General features: G+C 38.6%; 1 protein-coding gene across 2 annotated transcripts; it reads right to left on the bottom strand.

The window, feature by feature from the left end:
- Positions 1–499: 499 nt before the first annotated feature.
- fgd5b (FYVE, RhoGEF and PH domain containing 5b) lies at positions 500–26,162 on the bottom strand. Of its 2 annotated transcripts, none has more exons than XM_015010454.2 (21): positions 25,563–26,162; positions 21,490–23,878; positions 15,540–15,681; positions 15,067–15,125; positions 14,932–14,962; positions 14,667–14,818; positions 13,717–13,873; positions 12,383–12,473; positions 12,197–12,247; positions 11,697–11,755; positions 10,565–10,636; positions 10,245–10,313; positions 8,561–8,644; positions 8,337–8,416; positions 7,820–7,907; positions 7,074–7,211; positions 6,784–6,886; positions 5,408–5,544; positions 5,196–5,321; positions 4,410–4,564; positions 500–3,320 (listed from the first exon to the last, which is right to left on the bottom strand). In XM_015010454.2, the coding sequence occupies exons 1-21, from the start codon at positions 25,570–25,572 to the stop codon at positions 3,284–3,286; spliced, it is 4,230 nt and encodes a 1,409-aa protein (XP_014865940.2). In that variant the 5' UTR covers positions 25,573–26,162; the 3' UTR covers positions 500–3,283. The 2 variants fall into 2 exon arrangements, with proteins under 2 accessions (XP_014865940.2, XP_014865941.2); XM_015010455.2 differs by having other exon boundaries at positions 5,223–5,321.
- Positions 26,163–26,555: the final 393 nt, after the last annotated feature.

The raw sequence follows: 26,555 nt of genomic DNA, 5'->3' as shown, positions 1-26,555 counted from the left end.
TGGTCTCATCTGAGTTATTTAACCCTTTCATGCATAGTGGTCACTACAGTGGACAGCTGTCTAAAAGTCATTTTCTTGTGCTTCTTGTGGATTTTTATGTTATAAACGCACACAGACCACTGAAGTGGACACTAATGCATCATAAAATACACTATCAACTACTGGCCATCAGCTGCAAGTGCAAGAAAACTTTTATTAAATCCAACATGGCCGACAAACGTAAAGCATGCCAACCAACCCGGTCCCTACTTCGACTCTGGCAGGTAAAAAAAATATTGTGACATCAGATAACCCGTAAAGAACAATACTACTGATGTATTTTCCAAATAACAACTTTGTATTTGGAGAAAATTACAAATGATCACTTAGGAAAAAAATCGATAATTTTCTTCTTTTTTTTTTTTCACCATTTTTTTCCCCACAGTTATGGCTTAAGAAAAATGAAAACACTTTGGAAAAAATGCTGACATAAAGGATCATAATTCATGCATGAAAGGGCTAAGTTACACACAGATTTTTATTTACTTAAGGCAATTCGTTGCACTTAGTTTCATTTTGGGGTATCAGAGAAAAGAAACCCATATATTCAATTAACACTTGTGTTAATTCATCACATAGGATCTCTATAAAATACATTTGTAATGTAAAATAAAATGTAAAGCTCCAGTCATTTGGATTATTAGCAGCAGAGGCCAAAAAAAATTTACACAACATAAGAAACAAAGAGAAGAAAGCAGAAGTGGGGCTGGAAAGGCAGAGCAGAGTGATAAATGGTCTGTCCTTTATGTAGGACGAGGTGTCTGCAACTTTTCAGCAGCCCCAGAAAGCAAACTTTGTGCCTGATATTATTCTGGGTCAGGCAGCCTCAGGGGGGAGATGAGAAGCAGAGCAGGCCTGGCCTTTCATTGGCCGCGCGGCGCACGGGTCTGCGTATCCCTCAACCTCTCCTGCGTCTCCTCCCGCAGCTCGGAGACATCTGCCAGCTTGACGCCTCGTGGCAGAGCCGTGGTAGCTGGAGTCCTGCGAGTGCAGCAGGAGTTCTGGTGTGTGAGGGCTACATGTTCACTTAACAAGGACACTGAGACAGGAAGTAGGCAGCGCTCGGCTTCACTTCAATCTCACCTGCCACCTAGAGGACACCAGGAGAACGCAAAAGAACGAAGGCAGTTTTCCATCATTTGTCTTTTTTTTTTTTTACTTTGCCTAAAAATGCAAATTAATGTTATAAATCATTAGGTACAGTACAAAATCCAAGACACTGATTATGCAGCTCAGTGCAGTCAATCTGAGTTTCACGTTTCAATCGAAGCCAGAGCTTCTGTGTACAGATAGATGGCGACTCTTTACACACAAACGAATTTACATTGCACTTGCTATAAGATATTTTAAAAATTACATACTTTTTCAGTAGGTAGACAAAGATTTTGGTCCCTGTTCTGTAATCCCTTTTGTTTGTTCATATTTTTTTAAAGGCATAGTTCAGAATTGTTGATGTAGCACGGATTTAATAACTCACCTGCAGTAGCTGGCCTCAAAATCATCTTTATTTAGTTTAAATCCAAATTAGTTAGTCCCACAGGCTGAAGCTAGCGTTTAGTCCAAGAGCGATGACACCAAACAAATATATCACAGCAGTTCATGCAAATGCTGTTTTCTAACCCTTATCTTGTGATTTATTTGCATTGAGTGTTTATCAAGGGTTTTTTTTTTAGCAATTAAATCAATTAATATTTAAGTAGGAAATGGAGACTGAAGGCTGTGTGCAACCAATAATGTTCCTGTGTGAAATATAATAACTCACAAATCCTGCATAGTGCTTCCAAATAGATTAATTACAGTTAAGGTAAAAACTTATTCAGAATCCTGGCAGATTGAGAATTAAGATTATTTTTTACTTAACTAATAAGTTTTCTTCTGGTAGAATAAGAGGAAGTCACCTCTCAAAGAATAAAAAGAACATGTAAAAGGAGTTTTAGTTTTGAAATAACAAATTTATTGGTTTTTATTTGCATTGTAATAAAAAAATGAATTGCAAAAAAAATTCGCTGACTTTACTAGCTTTAAGGAAAAACATGTTAGGAAAATTTAAAGTTTACCATCAGTGGGGATCGATCATTTTGGACTTAAATGCTGCAAGTAGGAAAGCAAAGCGGTTTAAATAATTAATAATAATAATAATAATAATAATAATAATAATAATAATAATAATAATAAATAATATAATGCTGTTACTTTTGCTTTAATATTTTTGCTTTAATAGAAGTGGAAACACTTTCTATGACTAGTTTTCAGTGCGTGTTTCACACAGGAAAGATATTAGTGTGGCACCACATCCAGTTTCTCTGTAAGTAAATGAGTCAGCAATTTCAAGGTTAAGGAAAAAGTGACTGGATTTATTTTGAGACAGCAGAAGTTTGCTCTGGTTTTAGCTTTTCATATTTCTTTTTTTCTGGCCTCTGGGACCAGATTATCTGGGTTTTTACTAAATCAAGATGCTAATAGTTGTATTTACTGCAGACAGTTATCAACTATTTCTAACTTTTTGAAGGTGAATTGCCTAAAAAAGTCTGAATTATGCCTTTAATATCAGTGCCAACTGAGAAAAGAAAATTGATTGACAGGAAGGACTCTCTCCAACACTATGGTACACAGATAAATAACAGTCTTTTGAATATTTTTTCTTTCGTCTAATCAATCTGTTCCTCCCACCAATTAGTATTTTTATGCTTTAAATAAAGTACAAAAAGCACATGTTGAAATTAAGGCATAACTACGTCAAAGTAAATATGAGGCCATTTGAGATTCGTGACTGAGGCTTCAGCGTGTTTTTTCATGTAAACAAGAGCAAAATCCGTCTTTTCACTTCTTTGTTCAGTGTTTTCAAACAGATTAATAAATTAACCATGTCCAAACACGCCGTGAATTGACTGTATTGTGTATCTTGTGTAAGATGTGATAACTCCGGTGGATTCTGGGAAATGGGGCGGTGAGTAACAGCTGACAGGCGGCGCTCCACGCTGGCAGGTATCTGGGCCAACATCTCCTGCAGCCCTTGGCGTCACACCTGCTGCGACAGCGGGGAGGGAAGAACGCTGCAGAAGGACAAAGTAGGTAGATTGTGTCCTCTTTTTAAAGAATTCGTCTCCTCAGCTTAGCTGGTCGGGCTGCGACGTGCCGACAAACAGAAAAGTGCCTTTCTCCAGTCTTTCCAGTTTGGTTTTACGTCCTGTCACTTTTTGGAGATGGAGGTTTGTCGGGGGTGAAGGCAGCAGAAGGGTTGAGTCTATAAATTTGTGGCTTCCTCCATTGCATTAACCCACCTGTGAAGGTGAAAGATTGTATACAAGCAGAGGACAATATGAATTACAACTAGATAAAGTGAGTATTGTATAGCAGTATTTACTACATTAAAAACTCTAAACAATAATAATAACAGTACACGTATGCACTTATGCATAAGAAACTAAAGTAAGTAGCTAAAGTAAGATGAGAATATTTAGTTTTAATGGGAAACCTGCAGGTGACAAAATTTGTTCCAGAGCCGAGGAACATAGAAACTAAATGCTGGTCTTGAAAACACTGAAAAGTCCACATGGTTCATATCTAACAAGCAACTCATGAATGTATTTTGGTCCAACATTATTAACAGAATTTAAAATATGACTTTTTACAAACAGGGAGCCGATGAGGTGATCTAAAGACTGGCGTTGGTCAGGATTGTGGAGCAGCATGTAAATGCTACTACTCTGTTTTATTATGTGCTGGTGATGTTGCAAGATGACTTAGTTATAAACTTTATACGATAGTTAATGATAAACTGTAGTCATGCAGTGAGGATAAGAGAGTTAGTGCACTATAATAATCTGAGCAGGAACAGCACATAGATATTCAATAGTAGTGGCCCGAGGACGAAGCCTTGAGGAACTCTACATGTGATTGTTGTTGTCTTTGATTTTTTTGATTGCTAAAAGACACAGATTGTCCTGATCTGCTGGAGTTGATCTGCACCAACCAACCAGACAACTCTACCCTCTGTTTCAGTCTTAAATCAGCATTTGATGAGAACTAAAGACCCAAGATAAAAACTTTACAACACCATCATTTTTAAGATGTTTGTTCTTAAGAACAGTAACTCAACTAAAGAGCAGAGATTACAGATTACAAAGATTTGAAAAATATTTGACAACGGCTGTCTTCCTCTTTTCTGTTGGAGCTCAATGTTTTCTTTATGTGGACCCAGATAAGTCAGCAGATAAATGAAATGAACTTCGGCTGAAGAGTAACATGGCCAAAAATCCAACAGATGTGAATATTTTAGACTAATCTGGCATTTCATTCAGCAGCTAAAAACTCACCATTTCCACAGACAAAACATTTTAATGTCATATCATGAGCTGTAAGCGTCTCACCTCTGAGCTGTGAAGTTATCTTCAGCTTTAAAGGTGTAATACAAAGTGTTTTGGTGGTAAAGCTGGAAGATATTGGCCTCTGTGTCGCCTCCCTGCTTGTCAGGTAGCTTCACTGTAAAACCCAGAAGCGGTAAACTTTCTGACGCTACCTTCTCCTGAGGATGACAAAAGAAAAATGATGAGGATAACAAGCAATTGTGATATGCAGTTATTTTGTTTTCATTTATCTGATGAATATTGAATAATGCTGTTTCAAGTGTTTCAGTGTGAAAGCAGTGTCTTGAAAAAGAAATCATACCACTCGAATTTTTTTCAAATTTCACAAAGTTAAAAGCTGCAAACTTTAATTTAAGGGGATTTTAAGTGGTTTCCCAACATAAAAGGAGTGCCCAGTGGCAACAGTATTTCCTGTATATATAATTAAGTCTAAGTACAAATACAGCTGCAGCTAGCATAAAATTATTCACAAGTTAAGATGCCCAGTTAAAGTCCAGACCTCAAAGAATGAGCCTGAGCAAATCTGCACAAAGCTCCGTCTACAGATGTGCAAACATATCCCAAAAAACCTACAGATGTACCTGTAAAGTATTAACTAAAGACAGAAAATATGGCATATGGTGCTTCAAACTTTCCTTTCGCTTCAAATTTTCACAGTTGCACAAGGATATTTACAAGTACATTAATATTTGTGTTTGTAATTTCACTAAATGTTCACAATACGTATGAGTACTTGTGCATGTCGCTGTGTGCTGCGCAGGTTAAAGGGGACTGCATGTTTCCCCTCACCTCTCGGGCTCGGTAGGTGTAAAGCACCTTGTCTTTCAGCAGGAACCACAGTCTCTTCCAGTTCCTTTTGCTCGTCTTGCTCCGCTGCAGAGTCCCGCTGATGGAGCCTTCCTCTGACACGGTTGCCTGCACAACAACGCCAGCTTTTCTTACTAATCGCAACAAGGAAAAACTGCTGCAGCATTCCGAGCGGGGCATTTTGTTCCTTTTACCGGGGCGAAAGAGGCAGTGCCTTTTCGATGTCTCCATATGTTGGGGGGATGAATATTTTGGAATACGGTGGAGAGGGGACGACTGGAGCGGGTCAACCGAGGGCTACATTTGGCTGAGAGCTCGGACACTTCTCCTCCTGCGAAGACAAACAGTTTCCTTTTACCCAAAAGAGGAAGCAAGATATGCGAATGATTTGTTCCCAAGGAGCAAGACGCTTACAGGAATCTTACATTTCCTCAGCTTGATAACCACAAGAGCAAACATGTTTGTTTTTATGACCACAGATTAGGAATAAACATTCCAACAGATTAAGTCATCAAAAAGTCCATTTGGATTTTGTGGGAAAATTGTTTCCAGATGCAGCAAGACGAAGGCAAGTGGACGGTGGATGATGAAGAATATTTAATTATAAAAACTCAGGAACTTACAGACGAACAGCAACTGAACACAAGAACTGGGCAAACAAAACAGACAACTGGAACCACATCTAACCCTCAGACATAAAGAAAATGAAGGTAAATATTAGAAACAGACACAAAGATCTTAATGTAAAAAAAAAATACACTGAAACTAAATAAACTTTTCTTGTCATTTTTTAACCAACCAGAAAAGTCTCTACAATGAAATCACTTTTTGATCCTGGGAAATTGAATAGGTTGAATCTGAAGATGTTCCTCTCATGATAATCAGACGAAGCGGCAACTCATTTTTCTGTCTGAGCCAAATAAATGACAGATTGTATATTTTTCCCTGTCAAGCACCACGTGTGTAGTATTTGCTTGAAGTGACTTTTTAGGGGGGAAAAAAGACTACAGTCTGAGTGGCATGATAGATGGTGTCCTCAGAACAACAGCTATGTGCAGTAATGTCCTAATGAATAAGTCGTGGGCTGATGAGGTGTAGAGCAGCGAGATTTCTGCTGGTTTCAGTCAGAAGTCCAACCATAGGGCTGGTAAATGGCTGTATAACAACGGTGATCAGAAAATCAGCAGAAACTGTAACTTCAACTTGCCAGAATTAGTTTTATAATAATAGTTTATGTCACCAGCAATCATTTCTCACTTTGGTAAATTACAAAATAACTGGGATTACACTTTAAAATCTCTAGGTAAGGTGCCCGTTTGATAGGTCTCCAACTGCTTCACCACACAGTACTTCTGCTGACTTCCTTCTTCTCACTAAATCACATTATAAATCTTGGCCTGATGAGCTCACATTCAGTAGGGAGAGTTTTCTACAAGCACATTTTTCCTAGAGGGCCACTGAGTTGTGTATTGATATCTGGGTTAAGTTCCAGATATAGCATCTTCACATATGTATCTGTAATGAGACCTAAGCCTTAACACAATTAAAAAGCAGATATTTTTTTAATTACCTCTCTTTTTTAGCTCGTTGTAACAGTGGTCACACACTTTGGCCATGCGGTCTTTCATGTATTTCAGTGGATATCTGTTCCTGGAGCAGCTTCGACAAACAATCTGTTGTAACAATGAAGAACAAACATTAAACGATCCCTAAAACACCAGCAGCATTCCACACAGTCAAGTCTTAATGTGTCTAGCCGACTGTCGTCTTCAAACATCTGTATCAGTTTCTCTCCTGATCTACTAATGTAGGTCAAGTCAGAGCTCAGCATTCTAGAGTATCTCAGAGTAAATGACTTACTCTTCCACAGCTGTGGCAGTGGTGTCTGCGAACAGTGAGGCTGAAATCTGCAGTGCAGTTCATGCACATCATCACTTGTGAGACAGGAACGAGAGTGGGAGCTTTTTCTCCCAGAGAAAGCCAAAGACGATCTCTGGTCTGCAAGACATGCAAAACCCATCAGCGCTTCATCTAAACAGACGGCAGGAAGTTACACGTCTCACTGAACGTCACTGTGATGCAGCTCCAGCAAGACGTTCACATACACTAAAACACCCTAACGCAGTAAGAATTGAAATTATAGATATAGACACAGTATTCAACGAAATGTGTGAATGAATGTCACTTTATTAATTACACTTTGAACACTATGGTTTCTATAGCCATGTCATATTTCTAGTTGAATATCTGACCACTTTTTTCTTTGACATGGGAGACGCTGCTTGCATATTGTTATGTACAATATTAGTGATAAATCAGGTAAAGTTTTCATGGTGAGGAAGAAATGCTTTTGCAAAAAAAAAAATTAAATCCAGAAAGAAATTTAAATCAGTGATATAAGGACTGATATTAATTAAAAGTTTTAATGGATGTCCCTTTGTTGGTGGAACGAGTTTTTGTCGTAATTCTCCTTGGATATTTAACCACTTTTTGGTTAGAAATGCATATTTTTAAGCCACCATCTACAGTTACATTCAAATATACACCAAAAAAAAAAAAAGGACTTGTGCATCTAATTATTGGTTTAATTTAATTAATTTTCTCACCTCTCCAGAGCTGGCTGCAGAGCCTCTTGCTTGTTCAGTCACAGTGCGGTTGAGAGTATAATACCAGTCCTCTCTTTCAAGAAAAGAGCTGCAAAAGATACACGCACACACACACACGCACACGCACACACACACACACACACACATTTGTTTTGCTATCTTTGTGGGGACTTTCCATTGACTTCCATTCATTTCTACTAATTTCTACAGCCTAAACCTTACCTTTACCCTTTTCCTAACCCTAACCATCACATACCTAACCCTAACCCTAACCAAAACTCAATTCATACCTTAGCCCTAACTCTGACCCCTGACCCAAAAACAGGGTTTCCCCTCGTGGGGACCAGGCTCAGGTCCCCACGAGGAGCGATTGGTCCCCACAACGTAGCATATGTCAGGAAAATCGTCCCCACAAGGTATTACAAACAAACGCAACACACACGCACACTACTCGTCTGATCTGAATGATTTCATTTATTAAATTTTATATTTGTTATGTTATTTTAGAGAGACCCACCTGGCAGACAGAACAATGGAGATCTCTGACCCCTCGATTTTCAAGGCATTTTGGACATTTGGGACGTTGGGTTTACTGACCTGTTAATTTTTGTCAAAAACATCATTAATCGAATATTAGAATGAGAGAGACGGAGGGGGAAACATGCAAAGAATGAAATATATAGCAGGAGAAGACCTTGAAAGTAAATGTGTGGTTAGAGCAACACAAGACGAGAAGCTGACCTTCAACCCACTGAGTGGCAGCGTGTTCTTCAGTCTGTATTTCCCGTCCTGCTGGGGGAAGGTGTAGAGCAGCACGTCGTTCATCTGAAAAAAGACAGAGCACTCACTATAAACCCTGCAGACGAAACAAGATGAATGAGTAAAACAATTAAAAATGTGGAAACAGTCACCAAGCCAGGTTCAGTTACTTGTGCATTTTCTGCAACTCTCCAATAGGTGTCACTGCAGACTAATAAAAAAAAAAAACTCCTCTACTGGGAGATTTTCCACATGAAAACAGTGTTTGAGTTTTGAATATTGCCATCATCGAATAATCACAACAATAATCTGATCCAATTAGAACATGCATTTAATCTCTATTTTAAATCTCATAAAAGTAATTTTGTAATTTTCCAGTAAAGGAAAGAAGTAGGACAATCATAGAGAAAATCCGGTGTAAACACAGCAAAACCTTTTTGAGAGACATCAAATCAAACACCTTACCTCGGATCTGTTTAAAGTTACGTCACTGCAGCCTTTACGACACTACCACAACATCTCTTGATTTTTTTGCCCCAGAGTCTAGAAACCTAATTTTACACAAACGACCTTCTCCTGCTGGTTAATTTTGCAGTAATTGTTAGATGAGACACTTCTGGGCCTCTTTAGGATCTGGGACAATAATACAAACTTTAAATGTCACAGCAAGACACCTTGATTACTGGATAATTAACAACTTTAGAGAAGCTCTTGACTTTTTTTATTCTCCTGTTTACTGAGATCTTATGTGACACACAAGGAGTCTGCAACCTTTCAAAATAAAAGCCTTTTTCACCCTCAATCTAGCAGAAAGATTTCATTAAGAGCCGCAAATGTTACACAACCTTTTGAGAAAAAAAATACAACTTTGGTTGTTTTGATGAACATCTGCTATAGGAAATTTGTGGTCATTTTTAAAGAATCGCCATTTTATTTCTATTTTTAGGTTTCAAAATAAAGAAAACCATGAATCATTTGCAAAATATGATAAATACAGTTTCTTCGGTTGGACATTGATGTTTGTGATCACTGTTACTGTTATTTTGTTGTGAAAATTCAATGCAGAAATTATCCTATGAAAAAGAATATTAAAAAAAACTGCTAAAATATGCATTAAGTACTGTATCTGTATTTTTTTTACATATTTTTGATCCTGTATATTTCTAGCCAACCTAGAAATGTTTTTAAAAGAGTATAAGCTTTATTGTGGGCGTAATATTTGTGGGCTTCTGACTTTATGTAGCTATATAAGGAGAGAGTCTTACAACTTATTGCCAAAAAATAATGAAATGACTTCTTGAACACTTTCTATCATTGTTCTTACTTTACGATTATCTCAATAAAATGGATAAAATACTTATACTGCGAGAAACAAGTCAAAGGTCTTAGGGAGCTAAAAGATCCACGCAGCCTTCCTTCTGCCGGCAGCAACGCACCGATTCAGGAACTCAACATCCAGAAACATCCTGGCAGGAAACTCCTGCTCCTAATAGCTCAGTCTGGACATGAAAATAGATCAGGCTGAAAACTCCCCACTGTGTGTCTTAAACTTACGTTTTAAGTAAAAACAACAGTTCTGCAAACTGTACAGGTTTTAGTATGTCCACGAAAACAGAGATATAAACTGTGTGTTGCAGCGTAATTGCAAGCAGGAAGTAGCCTTTACCAAAAACAAATGTCGGGGCTGTCGACTCTTCCTGCTGACCTTCATCAGGGTTCCCTCCTTCACAAAAACCTGACAGTTCAGAAAAGAAAAAAAAAACATGGTTAAATCAAACCAGGCACCCCTGGCAGCTCCTCTGATCCTGACAAACGCAGTGCATCTGCAGCCGTCCGGCCGTGTTATTTTAGGCCGGGCTGGCAGGGTATTCCCAGCTCGCTGATTGTGTAAAAGGCCAACAACAAGGGGTGGTGGAGGGCAGACAGGGTGGGTTGGCTGAAAAAGAAAGACTCAGACAGAAAACAATGCTCTTATCAGAGTCATACCCTGCCAGGATGAATTAGGTCCCGTGGGCTGTGAACGCTGTACGCTATGTTGATCAGATGCAACAGGTTCTCCTGAAAAACAGACAAAACAGCAGAGAGCGGGAGAGATGACAAGTCAAAATACGAGAGATGAAAGAGTCAGGAGTTACGGTTGTCGCCACCTGAATCACAAGACAGGACACGTTTTGTTGACTTTGGATCGAATAGAAGTGTTTTTACTTGGAACGTATGAGTCGAGGGTGAGAAATGTCACCTTAGGAACTATAAGGCTGTGAATCACAGGAAAAACTTTAATCCAGATGCAATTTTAGATGCAGGATTTCATGTTAGGTTGTTTCACAAATTTGTGTTTTGTTTCAAACAGTGAAGCATAAATTACAGATGAGGTTAAGGGAATATACTCAGTTTTCTGTCTTTTGCTTTTACACAGTAACAAACGCTTAAGTTTGATACATTATACGCAGGAAATGCACATTTTTCTAGACTGTAGTGTCTTTTTATGGAGCTTATGGACATGAGAAGAAATTAATATTTAGGGAACACAAATAAGTTTTTAATGTCTGGAAAAACATATTTTTCCATATGTTTTATTTTTTCCATATTAATTTGCCTCTGGTAAATGCATAAATTAAATAATATACTATTAGACTCAGTAGAAATCCTGCATGATTATGGAAAAATATTTCATCTTGGTAATATGTTTCTCATATAAATGACACTGACTGGCTTATGAGCGAATCATCCAAACTTAGGTGTTTAACTTTTGTTTCATTTGTATTATATCAATAGCATTTAATCACTTATTGCGTCTCTCAAATATCAACAACATTATTCTGCTGCTTTCACATGACTGAGCATTTTGACCACAACATGAACCAGGACACAGAAGAACCTCGGTGTAGGACACAAAACATGGACTCGATTCTGATTCTTCTGGTTTATCTTATTCATTTCAAAATGTTTCCACGTCTTTCTTCTGCTGTTTATTTGCTTTTTATTATTATTTAACATGAAGGCTCAGCTAAATCTGTGCTACTAAGTGTCACTTCTTTATTAAGGAATGAGGTAAAGCACTTAATTTCACTACAGCAAATCCTTATTGCTGTCTCTCAGAGGTTTATTTGGTACTCACCCCGTGTTTTAAGCTGTCATTGACTTGATCTGCAATGTCAGACATGATCGCTACTGCGGCTGTAAAAGATAAATAAAAGGGAGGATGATCAGTCTCAACAAATTCTCATAGCTGCTATAGGAAGCTTTGAAACTCTTTGTCTGCATGTGAACGGTGCAGTAAGTGAGGAGTCTGCATGTTTGGACTGAGACGTCTCCCTTATCGGTTCTGCAGCATCAGATAGTGTTGCAGCGGCTTGCCTCCTGGTGTATCACACACACATCGGTCTGCAGGCAGAAAGGAGCTGCAGTGGCTGTCTAGTGGGTCTCCACTCCAAACAAAGAAATCTTAATTGGCTCTCTCTTGGCCATTCCTCCATGCCAAATGAGCACAAATGGGTTTGCAGTGAACACAAAGCCACACACGGAGTCATGTAAAGCTCCCTTGGCAGTGGGAGAGGGCGTGAACGGAGCGGCAGCTAGGTAGTTTTTGTTTGTGGTCTCGCCGCGTGTTTACTGTACCTTGGGTGTCTTCGTATTCCTTGGAATCGGGGGAAAGGTTGTTCAGATAATCTGGGTGGAGAGGGAGAAATGATTACTTTCAGAGTAAATTCACCAAACCATCATCTGTTATTGCTATGATAATATCTGTGTCAATGTGAATCAATTACTTTTTAATTTTTTTTTTTTTTTTTGTAAATGACTCACCTGTGAGGAGCAGACGATACTGAGCAACACGCACAATAACCTGCAGGAGCTGACGCTGAAGAGAAACTCTCTCCCCGGCTGGGTTCTGCTCCTAAAACAATAAACTACAGTTTAAAAGAGACACTTCAAAGGATTTAATTTTAATTTAATCAGAACCTATAACGTTTAAATGTTAGATTGTTGTTTTACGTCACCTTTGAAGTAATTACTAATACTTCCCTGAGTGGCCTTTCAGGCCAATTGAATGTTTTACTGAGAATAATGAATAAAGCAGCAAAAGACAAATGAAATCTTTATATTCACGTAAATTAATGGCATCATATTATGTTAAACGTATATTATATGTAAAAAAAAAACCAAAAAAACCACATTATTTCAGGATTTATAGCCATTTTATATGGTAGAATTATTTGTATCTGCAAATCAAACTCATCAGAGGTTACAGGATTAAGAGTGCCACGCATTTTAATATAATTATAGACATAGTTTATTTACTACATGTATAACAATTTATATAAGTGAGTGTAAGGAAATTGCTTAGAACACGGTTTCATTTAAGGTTCAGTCCACGCCTTTGCAGTAAGGATACATTTGTTTGTGTAATATTTGCCTCAGCATTCAGCAGCTTTGTGTTTTTGAGCCACAAACAGCAGCTTGAAAAAAAATCAATCAGATTTAGACCAGCCCAGGTGTGGAGGGGGGGAAACATTTTACCACCAGTTTCACATTTAAAGGGCAAACAAAACAGCCGCTGGCATTAATAAACAAAGCGTTCAAGGGAATCAAAGGACATTTTCAATGTCCAGGCGCTTAAATCTGACAGAAAACTGCAGAGCTCTGCAAAGACTTGACGCCAGCTCTCTCCTCGGTGGTCGATAAAACGTAGAGAGAACCTTTAAAACTCCTGTGTTCATAAACGAGACACACTCAGGCCCACTGGACATCCATCCACAATCCAGCTACGTTATTGCAAAGGACAGGGATAGTTTGTATTATTAGCCCCTCAGGGGGATTAACAACCTCAGCATTGATCTGCAACAGAGGCTGAAGTTACATCAAGAATACTTTATTGTTTTAAGTAGTGAACAGATGCTGCAGTTTTTAAATATCTCAAGCTCTATTTCATAAACTAAACAGAGATTAAGCAAAGAAAATACGAAAGGAAGTGACCCTGTAATGAGAAAATACATTCCTGGCTGTGCTTTTTGTGCTACACCAGAAGTTAATACTGTATGAAAAAGACTAAGTTCAGATTTTATGAACCCCAAACATTTGAAATGCTAAATTACAAGCAAAGATTGTACATTTTGAATGAGAGAAACAGCAGGTCTGACCTCATATTTCTGAACTACGGCTGCAAACGCAGGTGAAGTTCTGCAGCCGTCCTCCAGTAAACTAATGCTTCGATCATAGTGGCCGATGTAAGTGGTGAAGACCAAAAACTCTGCTTTCCTGGACAGGAAAATGTCAGCAATCCTTTGGCTGTCCTCCCTGAATGGAAAGAAACCAAAGGTAGAACGAAACAGAGGAAGCAGCAGCGTCCAAGAGTCTGCTGAGGTGAGATCATGGAAGAGGATATTTTCTCACTGATAGCGTGATGCATTTGGTTATTGAAAAGCAACAAGAATTTACGGGCCGGTTGTAAACTGAAAAAAAAAAAAATCAGTAAATGTAGCACACCTAAGTGCTAATGAATAACAACAATTTGAAAGCTTTTACTGAACAAAGAGGAGTCTGGGTTAGTTTTTGTTTTTAAGCTCAGAGGTGTATGAAGTTAATCAAAATAGGTTTTCTGTGACGTATGAAGCTATGAGAGAGAGCAAGGCTTTATAGATAACGGGAAGGCTAACTGCAGTACAATAAATATGTCTAGTTTTATCGATTTGAGCTTTAAGCTTTGAAACGCAGAGCTGAAAATGTCAGCAGCTTCTTTAAGATCTCAGTTCCTGTAAGGCTCTATGTTATCTACAATATTCAAAACTTAGGTTTCAGTAATTGTAATAATTGCTAATATCATTTAAAATGTTATGTTTGGTTCAAATAAAAGTTCACTCCTACAAAAACATATAAAAATGAACACACGCAGCAGGAAAGTTAAGAAAATACTTTGAATGCTGTTCAAATTTAGACTAAAATACCTCCTGGCAAATCAAGACTTTACAAAAACTGGAAATCGGAAATTGGCCCCATAATTTTGATCGGCGCATCTCGTTTTGCTTATATGTCAGCCAGTTTTATGGGGGGGAGTTTGTATGAAAGTGTCTTTGGATGCCTGACGACTCACCAGTGTCCGATTCGACTCTCCAGCTCGGTGAGGATTTTGCTGTGCAGCACGTAGACGTCGGGCAGCTCATTGAGAATCTCTCTGAGTCTCTCATCGTCCATCGCAGGCTGCCCGTCATCCCCGACTGCAGACCCCACAGCTTTCCGAAAGTCCTATCGCAGTGGCAGAAGTGGAGGGCTTCGTTTAATAATTGAAAAAATCTGGCATGGTGCAAGTACTTTATATTGGACGAGTTTTATAAAAACAATAAAGCCACTTCACTCACTTTCTGAAGCAACCTGAGGGCCTTCACATGTCTAAACACCAAAATAAAAACATTATTTAGTCAGGATTCATATGGGAGCTTGATTATTTTTAACAGACAGACAAACATGAAATGAAACTAGATATTTACACTTACAATCGCTCTGTATCCACCAGCTCTTTAACGATGTAAAAGGCTCTGGATCGACCGTCGGGCTGTAAATAGTCATATAATTAAGTTTTAATTGGCCCAGCATTACAAGTTATTCACTCATTTTGGCTGAGGTTCAACAAATGTACAGTAACTGTCTCCCCTCTTCACAGCATCTCAAAGCGGTGCTTAAATTCCTAATAACTGGGACAATCTTCAAGAAGCCCATTATCCTCCATTAATCTGCCTCTAAATCTTGATTTATGAGACCCTTTGTGCAATAAAAGGAGGTGAAGCACAATCAATCCACTTTTTGCTGTTGTGTTATTCTAATTTCCTTTCCAATATGAGACACCAGGCTACTCAAAATAATTAGATAAATAAATAAAATTTTAAATAAGAACATCCTTAGGTAGTAATTGGGAGGTTATAATCAAAATAATTTGGTTTTCCCAGACTCAATGCTGGTGGGAGCCAACCTGTCGGTCATAGTTGACGTCTGTCCCCACGTCTTCCTCCTCGGAGGTGCGTCCTTGGTCTTCGTCCCCCACCGTCTCTCCCCGACCGTCACTCGTAGCACCGGCAGCCACCGAACAGACGTTGTAGGCTTCTGTGTAGGCACTGAGGAAAAAGACAAGAAGACATGAGGATATGTAGGAAGAACCACATGAAAAAATGGACTTCCTGTCCAGACTGGGCATTAACGTGTCCTGGCTTGGTTAGATGCAGATGGACAGTTTTAAGCAGATTATTCAGATCTTTTGCTGAAATCCATCCCGAATGATTAGATGTCAATTACAACTTAAGATGCAAACAAATATGTAGGTCTACAGATTTCCCATCAGAAATAAAGTCGTCCTGAATTATTTACTTGTTTTGTTTTTCTCTACAAAAATCTTGAGAAGTCAATTTATGACGTGCAATATTTCAAGACAGGATTCAAATCCTTTAATTTTGCTCTATTCTGTCATGTAACAACTGCAGATCTCAGTATATCTTATCAGGGTTTTATGTGATAAAACTGCTTCACTGTGATCCCCCCAAATAAAATCCAGCACAACCACCTAATTGTTAACCAGAGTAAACTTGTGTGTGATTTAATTTCATTAAACCTAAACAGAGAAGAAGTCAAATATTGACTTATGGCTCTTTGAAGAGAACCGAATCACCTTGATTTGTTCAAATGCCGTTAAACTTATACATTTTTTTCCAAGAAAAAGTAATTAAATCTCTATCCCATGTAGTTTTTATATTTTAATATAGAAACAAAATAAAAATGATGATTTAACAAAAAGAATAACAGATAAGTTGCTTTGACAGAAGAAAAATTCCTCTTCTGCATTAGTAAATATGAAAATGAAGGTGATGCACTAACGATAAGCAAAACTCATTGATAAACATTAACCGATGAGAAACAAGCAGAAGAAACTAAAAAGAACAGACCGCACCATCACCATCTTATAAGTCAAGAAATGGCTAAAAGGAAATAAGTTTTCGCTACAAAATAATTTTAATTTCTAAATAGTTTTAGAAATTATCAATAACTTTTAGACTAGTAGAACTGTGAGACGTTGAGGATAATCAAGGAGGGGATAAAAACAATATAACTCATTCGTATAAGTGATTGTATTAAGTTTAGCTGGGGTTTTTTCTCATTAAAATTAGTGAACAAACTAAGCATTCCCAATAAAAGTTTTCATTAATACCTAACATCTACAGCAAGAAGAATATCAGTTCTGTTGCTCTATTAAACCCACTGGTATCATCCTGTTGAGACCTTCATTCTCTACAAACACAGATTTTACATTTGTCTGTGCAATTAGATGCTTTTAATGTAGGCCTCTCTCTGTTCTCAGACATTTAGTCATCTGGGAATAAATCACGTGAATTTAATTTAAACATCAAATTTTAATTTACAGTCCTTCAAAATCTCCCACATTGAATTATCACTATAATAAGCATATTTAGTTTAGACAATGTGAATAAATAAAAGATTGAAGGATTGTAAAAAGCAATAAACTGGTTCAGAAAACCCTCCAGTGACAACCGCTGCCAACCAGAGACACATGTTGGTACTTTATGCTGCTTGCTTTCCTTCTGCAGTGAAACCAAAATGAATATGCTAATGGCTGTAGCACAGTGGGGAATGTAAGCAATGCAAATAAAACCGGGCTTTTAACTTACAGTGGTGTAACATTGTGTTTCCTCCGAACGGATATCCGCCTTGCCAACCCTCCTGCCATGTTTTATTCCCAGTGCTGTTGGATTTAACCCCACTGAGATGCAAATTAGCTCCATACGATTCACATATGTGAGCCGTTTGGCTCTCTGCGTCACACACATTACAGCCTGCATGGCCCATTACTGCTTACTGGAACAAACTTTGAATGAGACACCAGGGGGATGGAGTTAGGGAACTACAACACATGAACACTTTCTATATTAAGGTTTTATATCACTCCCATAGAAACCGCTACTACTCCTCACTCCATTGCTACAACATGAAAAAGCTCCAGGAGGAAGCTGTTCAGATACAAATCACATAAGGAGATAAAAAAATAATGCTGCCACTTCTCCTTAGGCTAAGTTTTACCCAGTGAATCAGACATGGCTGCCAATGGTTTTTAAACTAAGTAATAATGAACTAATATGGTTTCTGCAGGCTAAACCATGCTTCAGTCCAACCAGTTTTTACGGTTCAGCAGAGGCTCAAACAGACTTAAGACATTTTACAGTGAAGTGTTTAAAGTCAACGCTGGATCAGTTCACCATCCGATTAAAAAGAGACCATTCTTCATATAAATGAAGTATCCACATACATGCATAAAAAGACATGCAGCCATCTTTGATCACTGCCTGAGATGAAATCAGATTTAATTCCTTTAGGTGAGCTGGAGTCACCCAGATTATTTGTATTTGCTAAATACGAGGAGAGGGGAATAAACTCTAGGTAATTTTATTTTAATACGCAGAAAACAACCACAATTAATCAACAAATGTTATAACTCGGTTATCAAAAGACTGAATTTGAATATACAGGCAAAAGTAAAACAGCAGATTGTACCTCAGGTCAACCAGAGGACAATGGATATCAAACCTCCCCCTAACTCAGAAAAAAGTAAAGCTGATTAAAAAGTAATTTCACCTTTTACTGCAAGAGTCTCCAGGGATTTGGACACAACATGCTATCTGAAAGGTTTGTCACTGAAACAGCGATCGCCACACGCTGCAATAACCCACCAAAAGTGGCAGGATCACAAAAAACAGGTAAGGCAACTCAAGCTTGTCATGGACATCTATTGCCAAAAACCCTTTTGATAGTTTAACTACAAATGTCATGATTGGTGCATGGCAAATGGTGTGTTGTGTGCTCCAAAGGAAAGTAGCAAAGGAGAGTTACACCAGTATAAATATCACTAAGAAGGACTAAGTATCTCTATTTATAAAGGGGGTCAAGTGTTTCTAATGCATTCTAATTAACTACTTAATATTTTGTCTAGGCTGTTTTAATTTCTGCTTTTGTGCTGAATTTTAACGGTTTTGGACCTTTTTATTATTGGTACTCTATTTGATTGATATATGGTAACTGTGATGTTGGAGGAAAAAAAACAGCTTGAGATAATCTGAGGTTTGTGATTTTGTGCATTATTCAACTGGAAGTAGACACCAGTAGGTGGTGCATTTAAATGATGCTCAAATTGTACTACATAGCTAAAACTTTGCCAAGAAAATAATAGCTACTTTTGCCTGTGTGCTTTGAGTTTCAACGTGTCGTGGATTCAGAGGTGGCATTTCAGATACCTTGGTTGTACTGAGTAATTATTTGAGTTACTCACAGCTTTCTAATTTCCCATACTCTCCTGCCCATTTTCTTTTGACCTCCACCATAAATTTGTATGGTCATGTCTTCTTATTGTATGCTCTACAGATTGGAATGGTACAGATTACAACTTGCAATGTCTTTGATTGGTAGTTTGGGTTCTTATTTGATGTAGTAACCAAATGCAAACAGCAGGGGGAGACTAGAGTAAGTGAGCAAAAGTAAAAAGCCTGAGCAGAGAAAAGAACATATCTGTGGCTCAAAAATGCTTGCCTTTGCTTTTCAGGTATCAGTTTACAACTTACCTACTATTGGGAGTTGATTTATTAACTATTAGAAATCTCACGAACACGTTTAGTCACAAACTGTATTTATTTATTTTTTGTTACGGTTTAGCCACAGTTAGCCGTAGGGCTGTAGTGATACAATAATCTCACGATACGATACACAACATTCTGCTCACGATACAATATATATTGCGATATTCAGCAAATGATACAATTCAATACACTTTTGCAATTTTCTGAAAGATTTTAGAGGGACAGAGTGATTTTGGTGACATTTTGTGACTGGAATAAATTAATGCACTCTTGAGCAAGCATATTTGGGAGGTTTGGAATATGAGAAATCTGATTTATTACAATTTATTTTGTATTTGTGATTTGTTGCTGATGTATTTGTCCTCTACGGTTCTAAGATTGGACTGGTGTTTTAAGTTTGGACTCATCATTCTGTATGTATTTAAATTGCAAAAAGTCAGTACATACACACCTGAGCAGATGAAAGAATGTGTCTGTGGCTCGTTCAGGGCTTTTACATATCCAGGTTGTTATTATATCAGTGTAGTAAAAATATATAAAACACGGTAACTGATTTCAAATTACATATCGGCATATTTATAAATAAAATTTATTACAATTTCTATGCCGATATTGTACTGTTTTGTTGCACATACGCAATAAGAGGCTGTGAACACAAAGAGGGAAGCTCTGCAGACACCATCTGCTCTCTACAGAGCACCTTGAGATTGTATCTCTGCCTGATGTAGCTGCCTGGCTGGAGAAGAGCAATGAGTCCAAACTGCTCCGATTATTATTCATCCTGAGAGGTCTGTATGATATGGGCAAAACAGGCAGGAATGCAGAGGGGGATGGGCACACATCAACACAGCATTCTCGATTATAAAAACAAATAACACCAAATTAAAGAGACAAGAAGCTTTAAAAATCAGTGAGCCAACATTTCTTACTGAAACCGGGACATGAAAAGACCACCCCTACAACGGCATTGTTTAGTCTCCCTCCAAACATGTCCTAACAACACATCGGCACACACAGCCAGAGCCGGAGTTCATTAAGGCCATCACCATCTGGGTATACTGCTTTCCTCAGTTTTTAACTAAAATGTCCATACAAAACTTGTGGGATTCCAATCAAAAATGATGCAATATATTTGTGGTGCCAGCAGGAGGCAATAATGTTGACAATAACGATGTCACAAATCAAAAGAAGAAGATCCTAAATGTGGCTACGCCAAAGCTAGACTAAAGATTCTTTCATGCTATAGCACTTTTTTCTTTCAAGTTATTGACTTCTTGAAGTTTAGTGGAAGCAGTCAAAACAAAATTAGACAAAAGTAGAAACACATTACTGTTGTGGTTTTTTGCACAGATTGTGGAATTGGGAAATGTAAAGTGACCAATTAAACTTTACTCTGCAAAACATTTTACTTTTTACTTCATCAAAAAAAAGAAGAAACCTTAACTTTGTAAGTCATGTATGAACTATGGAGACTACTCTGGTCAGCAGAGGTCTGCTTAAGTGAGCCAGCATTAGTTTTTATGCTCCTCAGCACTGAAACAAACTCATTGGAAACCTGAGATGTGCACAACCAGCTAGCTCCTTTTAATTGGAGTGAAAATAAAATTGTTTACTGTGGCATTTGATTTACCAATCACGCAAATGAACTATTTCCCCAGACACTGTTGAGCGATTGAAGCATAGAATTAAAGTCTGTCTGCCCCACTGTAATGGACCAAACAAATCTCTGGACAGTAATTTTTAATTTTTTTTAATCTGTAAAATTGCATATAAACATTTCTTACTTTTTATCCAATGCTTTTACATATTAAGCTTTCTTAATGTATTTCCTTTCATTTTCATGAAATTAATGGAGTTACCTTGAATTACCTTGTGTATGAATGGTATTATGAAAAGACACTTGCCTATCAAAATGAAACCTATTACTAAAATAAAGCTCTCTAAATTTAGCGGTACTTTTGAAATGCTTATTTATTTAGAAGAGATTAAATAAGAAACTGATATTAGCTGCTTAATAAATAAGGCTTCATTTGGCTGCTTAACAGACAGGCCACACAGACTTGCCCATTTTAAAATACCAGTACATTAGTAGACATGATGAGTGGTGCAGGTGAGTGTGATAAGAATTGCTAAATGTTAAAGGAACGGACAAATAACTGTCATAGTCACTTCACCTTGACGAAACAGATTTGTTTGACAGCTAATGAGTGAGCAAAAAACAAAGGACATTTCTGCCATATTAAAGCAAATCTGATTTCAGTCCTAATTCAGTCAACCTTGTTTACATACCTTTCAGTTTCCTCTTCAGGTAAATGTGTTTTTGTCTCAAATCCTGGAAGACTCTTCATGTCGACATAACCGTCTGTTTCATTTGTTGAAGACAAAACTCGACCGGGACGATCAAAGAAGTTTGCGAGTGGCATCTGTCGAACTGGCCTCCACTGTGGCACCTGAACATTCTCATAATCTGAGCTGAGCGGAGGGACGTTCTCATAATCTGAGGTATCAGTGTTGGGGAAGGAGATAGAGCGGGGCTTGGTGAAAGGAAGAGGTGCAAAAGGCACTCGGGAGCGGTCCTCGAAGGACTCCACTCGGACAACGCTCCTGTTGAGGAAGGCCACAGAGTTCCCTTTCCTTTTACTCTCTTTGTGGAACAGAAAGTGGGATGAAGACTCAGGTGAACCCTGAGGCTTGTTTGCCTGACGTAAATTTAGTTGTGGAGAACCACTCATGCTCTGCCGATCTAGCTCCAAAAGTCTGTTGTGTGAACAATGGCTGGACTCAGGCGAGGATTTCAAAGAGGAAGACTTGGCATCTGTTCCAGACTTATGTTCCGTTTTCAACCCAAATTTAAGTAGAAAGCGCTTAATGGAGGATTTCTTTTTCCTGTTCTTCTCTGAAAACTCTTCTCTAGTAAGAAGAGAGGGGGAACTCTTTGTGATAGGCTTTTTGGTGATATAGGCCAGCTCAAAGGGAGGGGGGATATCCATCAAAGAAGTAGGTGTGGACAGGGCACTAGATGAGAGGGGTGAGCACCTGGAGAAGCTCTCAGATGAGGAAACCCCATCTCTATGTCTGTAGGAGTCATCCTTGTAGATACATAGAGGTGTGTTGTGTCCCTCCATAGACAGGGAGCGAGGGTACAGAGACAAATATTTGGGTTTGGAATAGCTTTTGTGCCGTGTTGAATTTAACACTGGGCTGCTGCTCAGTGCAGGTTGTCCTAGTCCACTAATGTAGGTCTTATGGAGAAATTGTACTCCCCGATCCCCCACAGTAGTGGAAATATAATTTGACAAAGAGTGTGTTCTAATACCAGCAGTCTTGCTATCCAAAAGAAAACCACTTTCGGTGCATGAACTTTGCCCTGGTTCCTCATAAACATGCTCATCTGTAATGTTGAGCTCCATATCACTGGTCTCATCCAGAAAGGGCACGATGTGACCCTCCAAATCCTCGTCATCTTTGAAGACTTCAGAGTCATTTGGAGATAGCAGCTGGCTCTCGGAGAAAGAAGACGTCAGTGAGGTGTCTGTGTCTGTTGGCACTGAGATGGCAACCTGTCTAAACCATGGCTGGCAGTCCAAGTGGTTCAACAAGTCCTCCATTTCATTAGCCTTGTCATTGCTGCCATACTCAATACCTTTATCAGTGTTCATGCAGTCCACTAAATGTCCATTCTCAGGTGTTTCATTGTATTTTCCAGCTGGTACTCCAGTTCTTTTTACAGAGGCAATGCCACTTTCTGAGAGCGTAGCTGTCATGTTAATAATATCCTCTGAACAGATGTAAAAAGGCTCAGTTGCTTCAGAACAAACTTGTTGGTGGATTTTAGGAATGTAGTCATACAAACTAACCTCCTGCTGATTTTCACCCTTTCCATTAATTTGATGGCCACACATCAACTTCAGGCTATTACAACACCAATTTGGATCTGGCTCTTTCTCTCTTCCATGAGTGTCCATTATTCTGTCCTTAAGACATAGTCCATTTTCATCAGAAGAAGACTTTGATGAATCATCTGCAGTGCTTCTGTCTCCATTTGTTTGAAGTTGCTTCTGCTTCACGACGGAGTGGCAAAACAATCTGTCTTCAGCACCAGCAGAAATGTCTCCCATTGAGAGGCCGTCCGCGTCAGCCAGTGCCTCACCTCCATCACAACCTTCAGCATCCATGTCGTCTGTGTCAGTGATCTCCTCTGCCTCCTTGGAGTCAGCTGTGAGTCTGTCGTCACTAACCCATAGCGTTTTCAGGGAGTCCCCTTCTTCTGTAAGGGCACCGTCTGTTAATCTGCAATCGTCCATGTTCTTACTTTCATCTTCCTCCTTTTCCGCTTCTGTGCCTCCACTGTCCACCGTCCCCTTTGATATAGTTTCTAAATCTCTTTTGTCGAATTTGAGGCTACTGAGATTTAAGTGTTTCTTCCCAGATGATGTGTTCATGATAACTTTGTTTAGGCCATTCTGCTTCACAGTTGTTTCGTCACCCCTTGCATCAGTAGATTGTGCACTGCCATTACTGAACCCTCCTTGGTTGCCATTTATCAGCACGTTGACTTTAGGTTTTGGGGCTACAGAAGGTTTAGGACCCCTGGATGCAGAAGTAAGAGGGGAAAGCAGCTTCAGGTTGGCGTGACAAACAAATCTTGGCGTTGGAACCGCTGAAGGTTGGGTGCAGTCTAAAAGAACAACAGGAAAAGGAAACTGTAAGATTATTGACTTTAAAATAGCTTACAGGGTCATTTGTGTGGCGTTCCTGTGACCTGAAATGGCTCAGCAACTCACAAAGACATAGAAGTAAATGGTGTGTGGTCAGAGTCAGACCAGTGAGATCACAGTTAAACACTTTCTTGACAAAATCTGTAAAACTAACTAATTTCCTGCTGGCAATCTGCTATGTTAACCACCCAGGGTAGTAAAAGGAGTTTTGCCATACCAGAAAGCCAACAATGTTTTGCAAAAGTATCGCATGTGTAATGACCCGAAAACAACCCACATTTTCAGTCTCAAATACGTGCTAGCTAAATTTAGGCTGCCAAAGATTGTCAACAGAGCAGTCTTAATATGGTTGAGATTTCTGTTATAAGAACAACAAAGGCCTCTCGCACACACAGAACCAAACAAATGTACTTTCTACAAACTGCTTCAATGTTTGCTTAACCTGAATCCTTTGTTAATGCCGTTAGGACATATGCCAATTAGTTTTAGCTAAACATTGTGAGTTTGTTGGGCTGGAGTGGAAGGATCTCCTTCAATTTTCACATAACACCATTTTTAAATGAAACATCCGTATCATAGTACTCATAGTAAAATAATGCTGTAAAGTAATGCTTAGGCTCCTTCAACTCAACGCACGACAAACAGAAGTGGATACATGAATGGATGGACGGATAGAGAGTTGGCTCTCTGACCATAAAAACCCAAACTCTTCTAAGAGTTTGATTTTGCTGTGTCTGCCGAAGCAGACACAACATTAGCTCTGATTATCACTGGAGGTGCTTATGAGGAATAAAATACCATATTTGACCAAGGACTAATTTTGTAGAGTAACCCAAACTAGACTGTTTTTCATCCAGCATTTTTGGAAGAGAATGTCCATCTTAATCTTAATGGACCACTAAAAAAAAGAAAAGCAAAATTGTGCCAACACCTGGTTTCCTTGGTCAGTCTTTGTCAATAGGATGGCTAATTCCCAAAACTACAGTGGACTTGTTGAAATCTGGTGCTATAGAAAGGCGATAACGCACTGGTAATGAGTAATGCATGCTTTGACACAGTTCCAAAAGAATACAAAGAGGTCCGAGGGATTTCCCTGACTCACTTCCTGTGATTCAAGCCAAAGAGACCCCTGTCAGGAGGCCTTTAGCTTTAAGAACAATACATGAAACAATAGATAAAACCATTATGAACCAAAATATGTCTTTTATGGATCTTGTAAGCCAACTGTACCCCAAAACTTTCAAAATAACAAAACAGTTATTTTACTGAAACTATAAACTTCATCAAATATTGTGATACTCTACTTTTTAAATTTTACATCATTTATATTCAGGGTTTTAGAAATGTGCTGCTTTTTATACAGTAGTAGCAGTCTATTTGAGTTTTAATCGTAACAGTTGTTATAATCAGACGCAAAGCAAACGCTTTATCTTTAACAGCACAATTATGTCTTATTGAAGAAAAAATGTTATTTTCCTGGTGTTTGATTCCGAGTTCAATAACAAATGCAAAAAGTGAAAATATTACAACATATAACAACTAATATTTTTCTCTGATCTTTAGAAAATGTGGTCAAATGTCGGGATGGAAACTGATGGGAACTGTTAACCGAAAACAAACGGGAAAAAAAAAAAATCCTCTCACCTGTGTTCATTTTTGCGCGGCAACCACCTCCAACATCCCGTCCGCAAACGCAGACGCAGCGCAGGACACTTTGCAAACGACTGGCAGCGGATCCCGGCAGTAAACTCCGCTGAAATGTCCGCACAGACGCTGAGTGACTGCGCCTGTTTCTCACCGCTGGCTCCGTCTCCTTTCCTGCTCAGCTGATCCCCCGCGCGTCCTACAGCGCGCAGGACGCGACTGGAAACCAAATGTGGGGACTCGATCTGATAACACACACCACCGCTGACATCCCTCTGCAGACACACAGACGCTGCAGGTCCGGACAAGTACCGAGACAACCGAGAACCGTAACATCAGCGCAAACTCCGGGCTGATAAGTTGTTTGTCTTATGTGCGCTCTTTGGTACATGGTGCGGAGGTAAGAGGGCAACAGTCTACGCTGCAGATGATGGGACGCTTTAATGACGTAAAAGCTGTATAATAATCCTATTAGGAAAAATGACCCCAATTCATAATAACATCTGACTGTATTAACCTTTCACGAAAATCCACCGTGCAGCATGGAGAAATGAAACAACTGTAATCCAGAGAGTTTGTCGTCAGTCTAACACGTTGATTATTAATGGCGCAAAATGAAACAAACAGTTGAATCTATTAAACTCAGATTTTCATACATTTGTCTGGATTTTATGCACTATTTATTTCTGCAAAGAATTTATGTTGAACAACTGAAACACAGAAAATAAATTTCTAATTTCAAAATATACTTTACTTCTTAAAACTATTTAAATTCTAATTATTTCCTAAAATAATTTTACTCAAAATTGATTTAATCTCTGAAACTAGTTTATGTCTAATTTATACTGATTTAAATATTAGACGTAAAATACAATACGTGTCTATTTCTGTTTTAGAAATTACCTTAAGTGAAGAACATCTGCAGCAGCATCATCACTATCCAGAGATGGTCCCACGTTTGAGGGGCCTGTAATCTTACCACCATTTACATAT

Source organism: Poecilia mexicana, unplaced genomic scaffold (genome assembly GCF_051168715.1).
Source record: "Poecilia mexicana isolate PSO_F unplaced genomic scaffold, ASM5116871v1 scaffold_5, whole genome shotgun sequence".
In the NCBI taxonomy this organism is placed as follows: domain Eukaryota; kingdom Metazoa; phylum Chordata; class Actinopteri; order Cyprinodontiformes; family Poeciliidae; genus Poecilia; species Poecilia mexicana.
The sequence above is the reverse complement of the archived record's forward strand: the minus strand, read 5'-3'. Positions and strand labels throughout refer to the sequence as shown.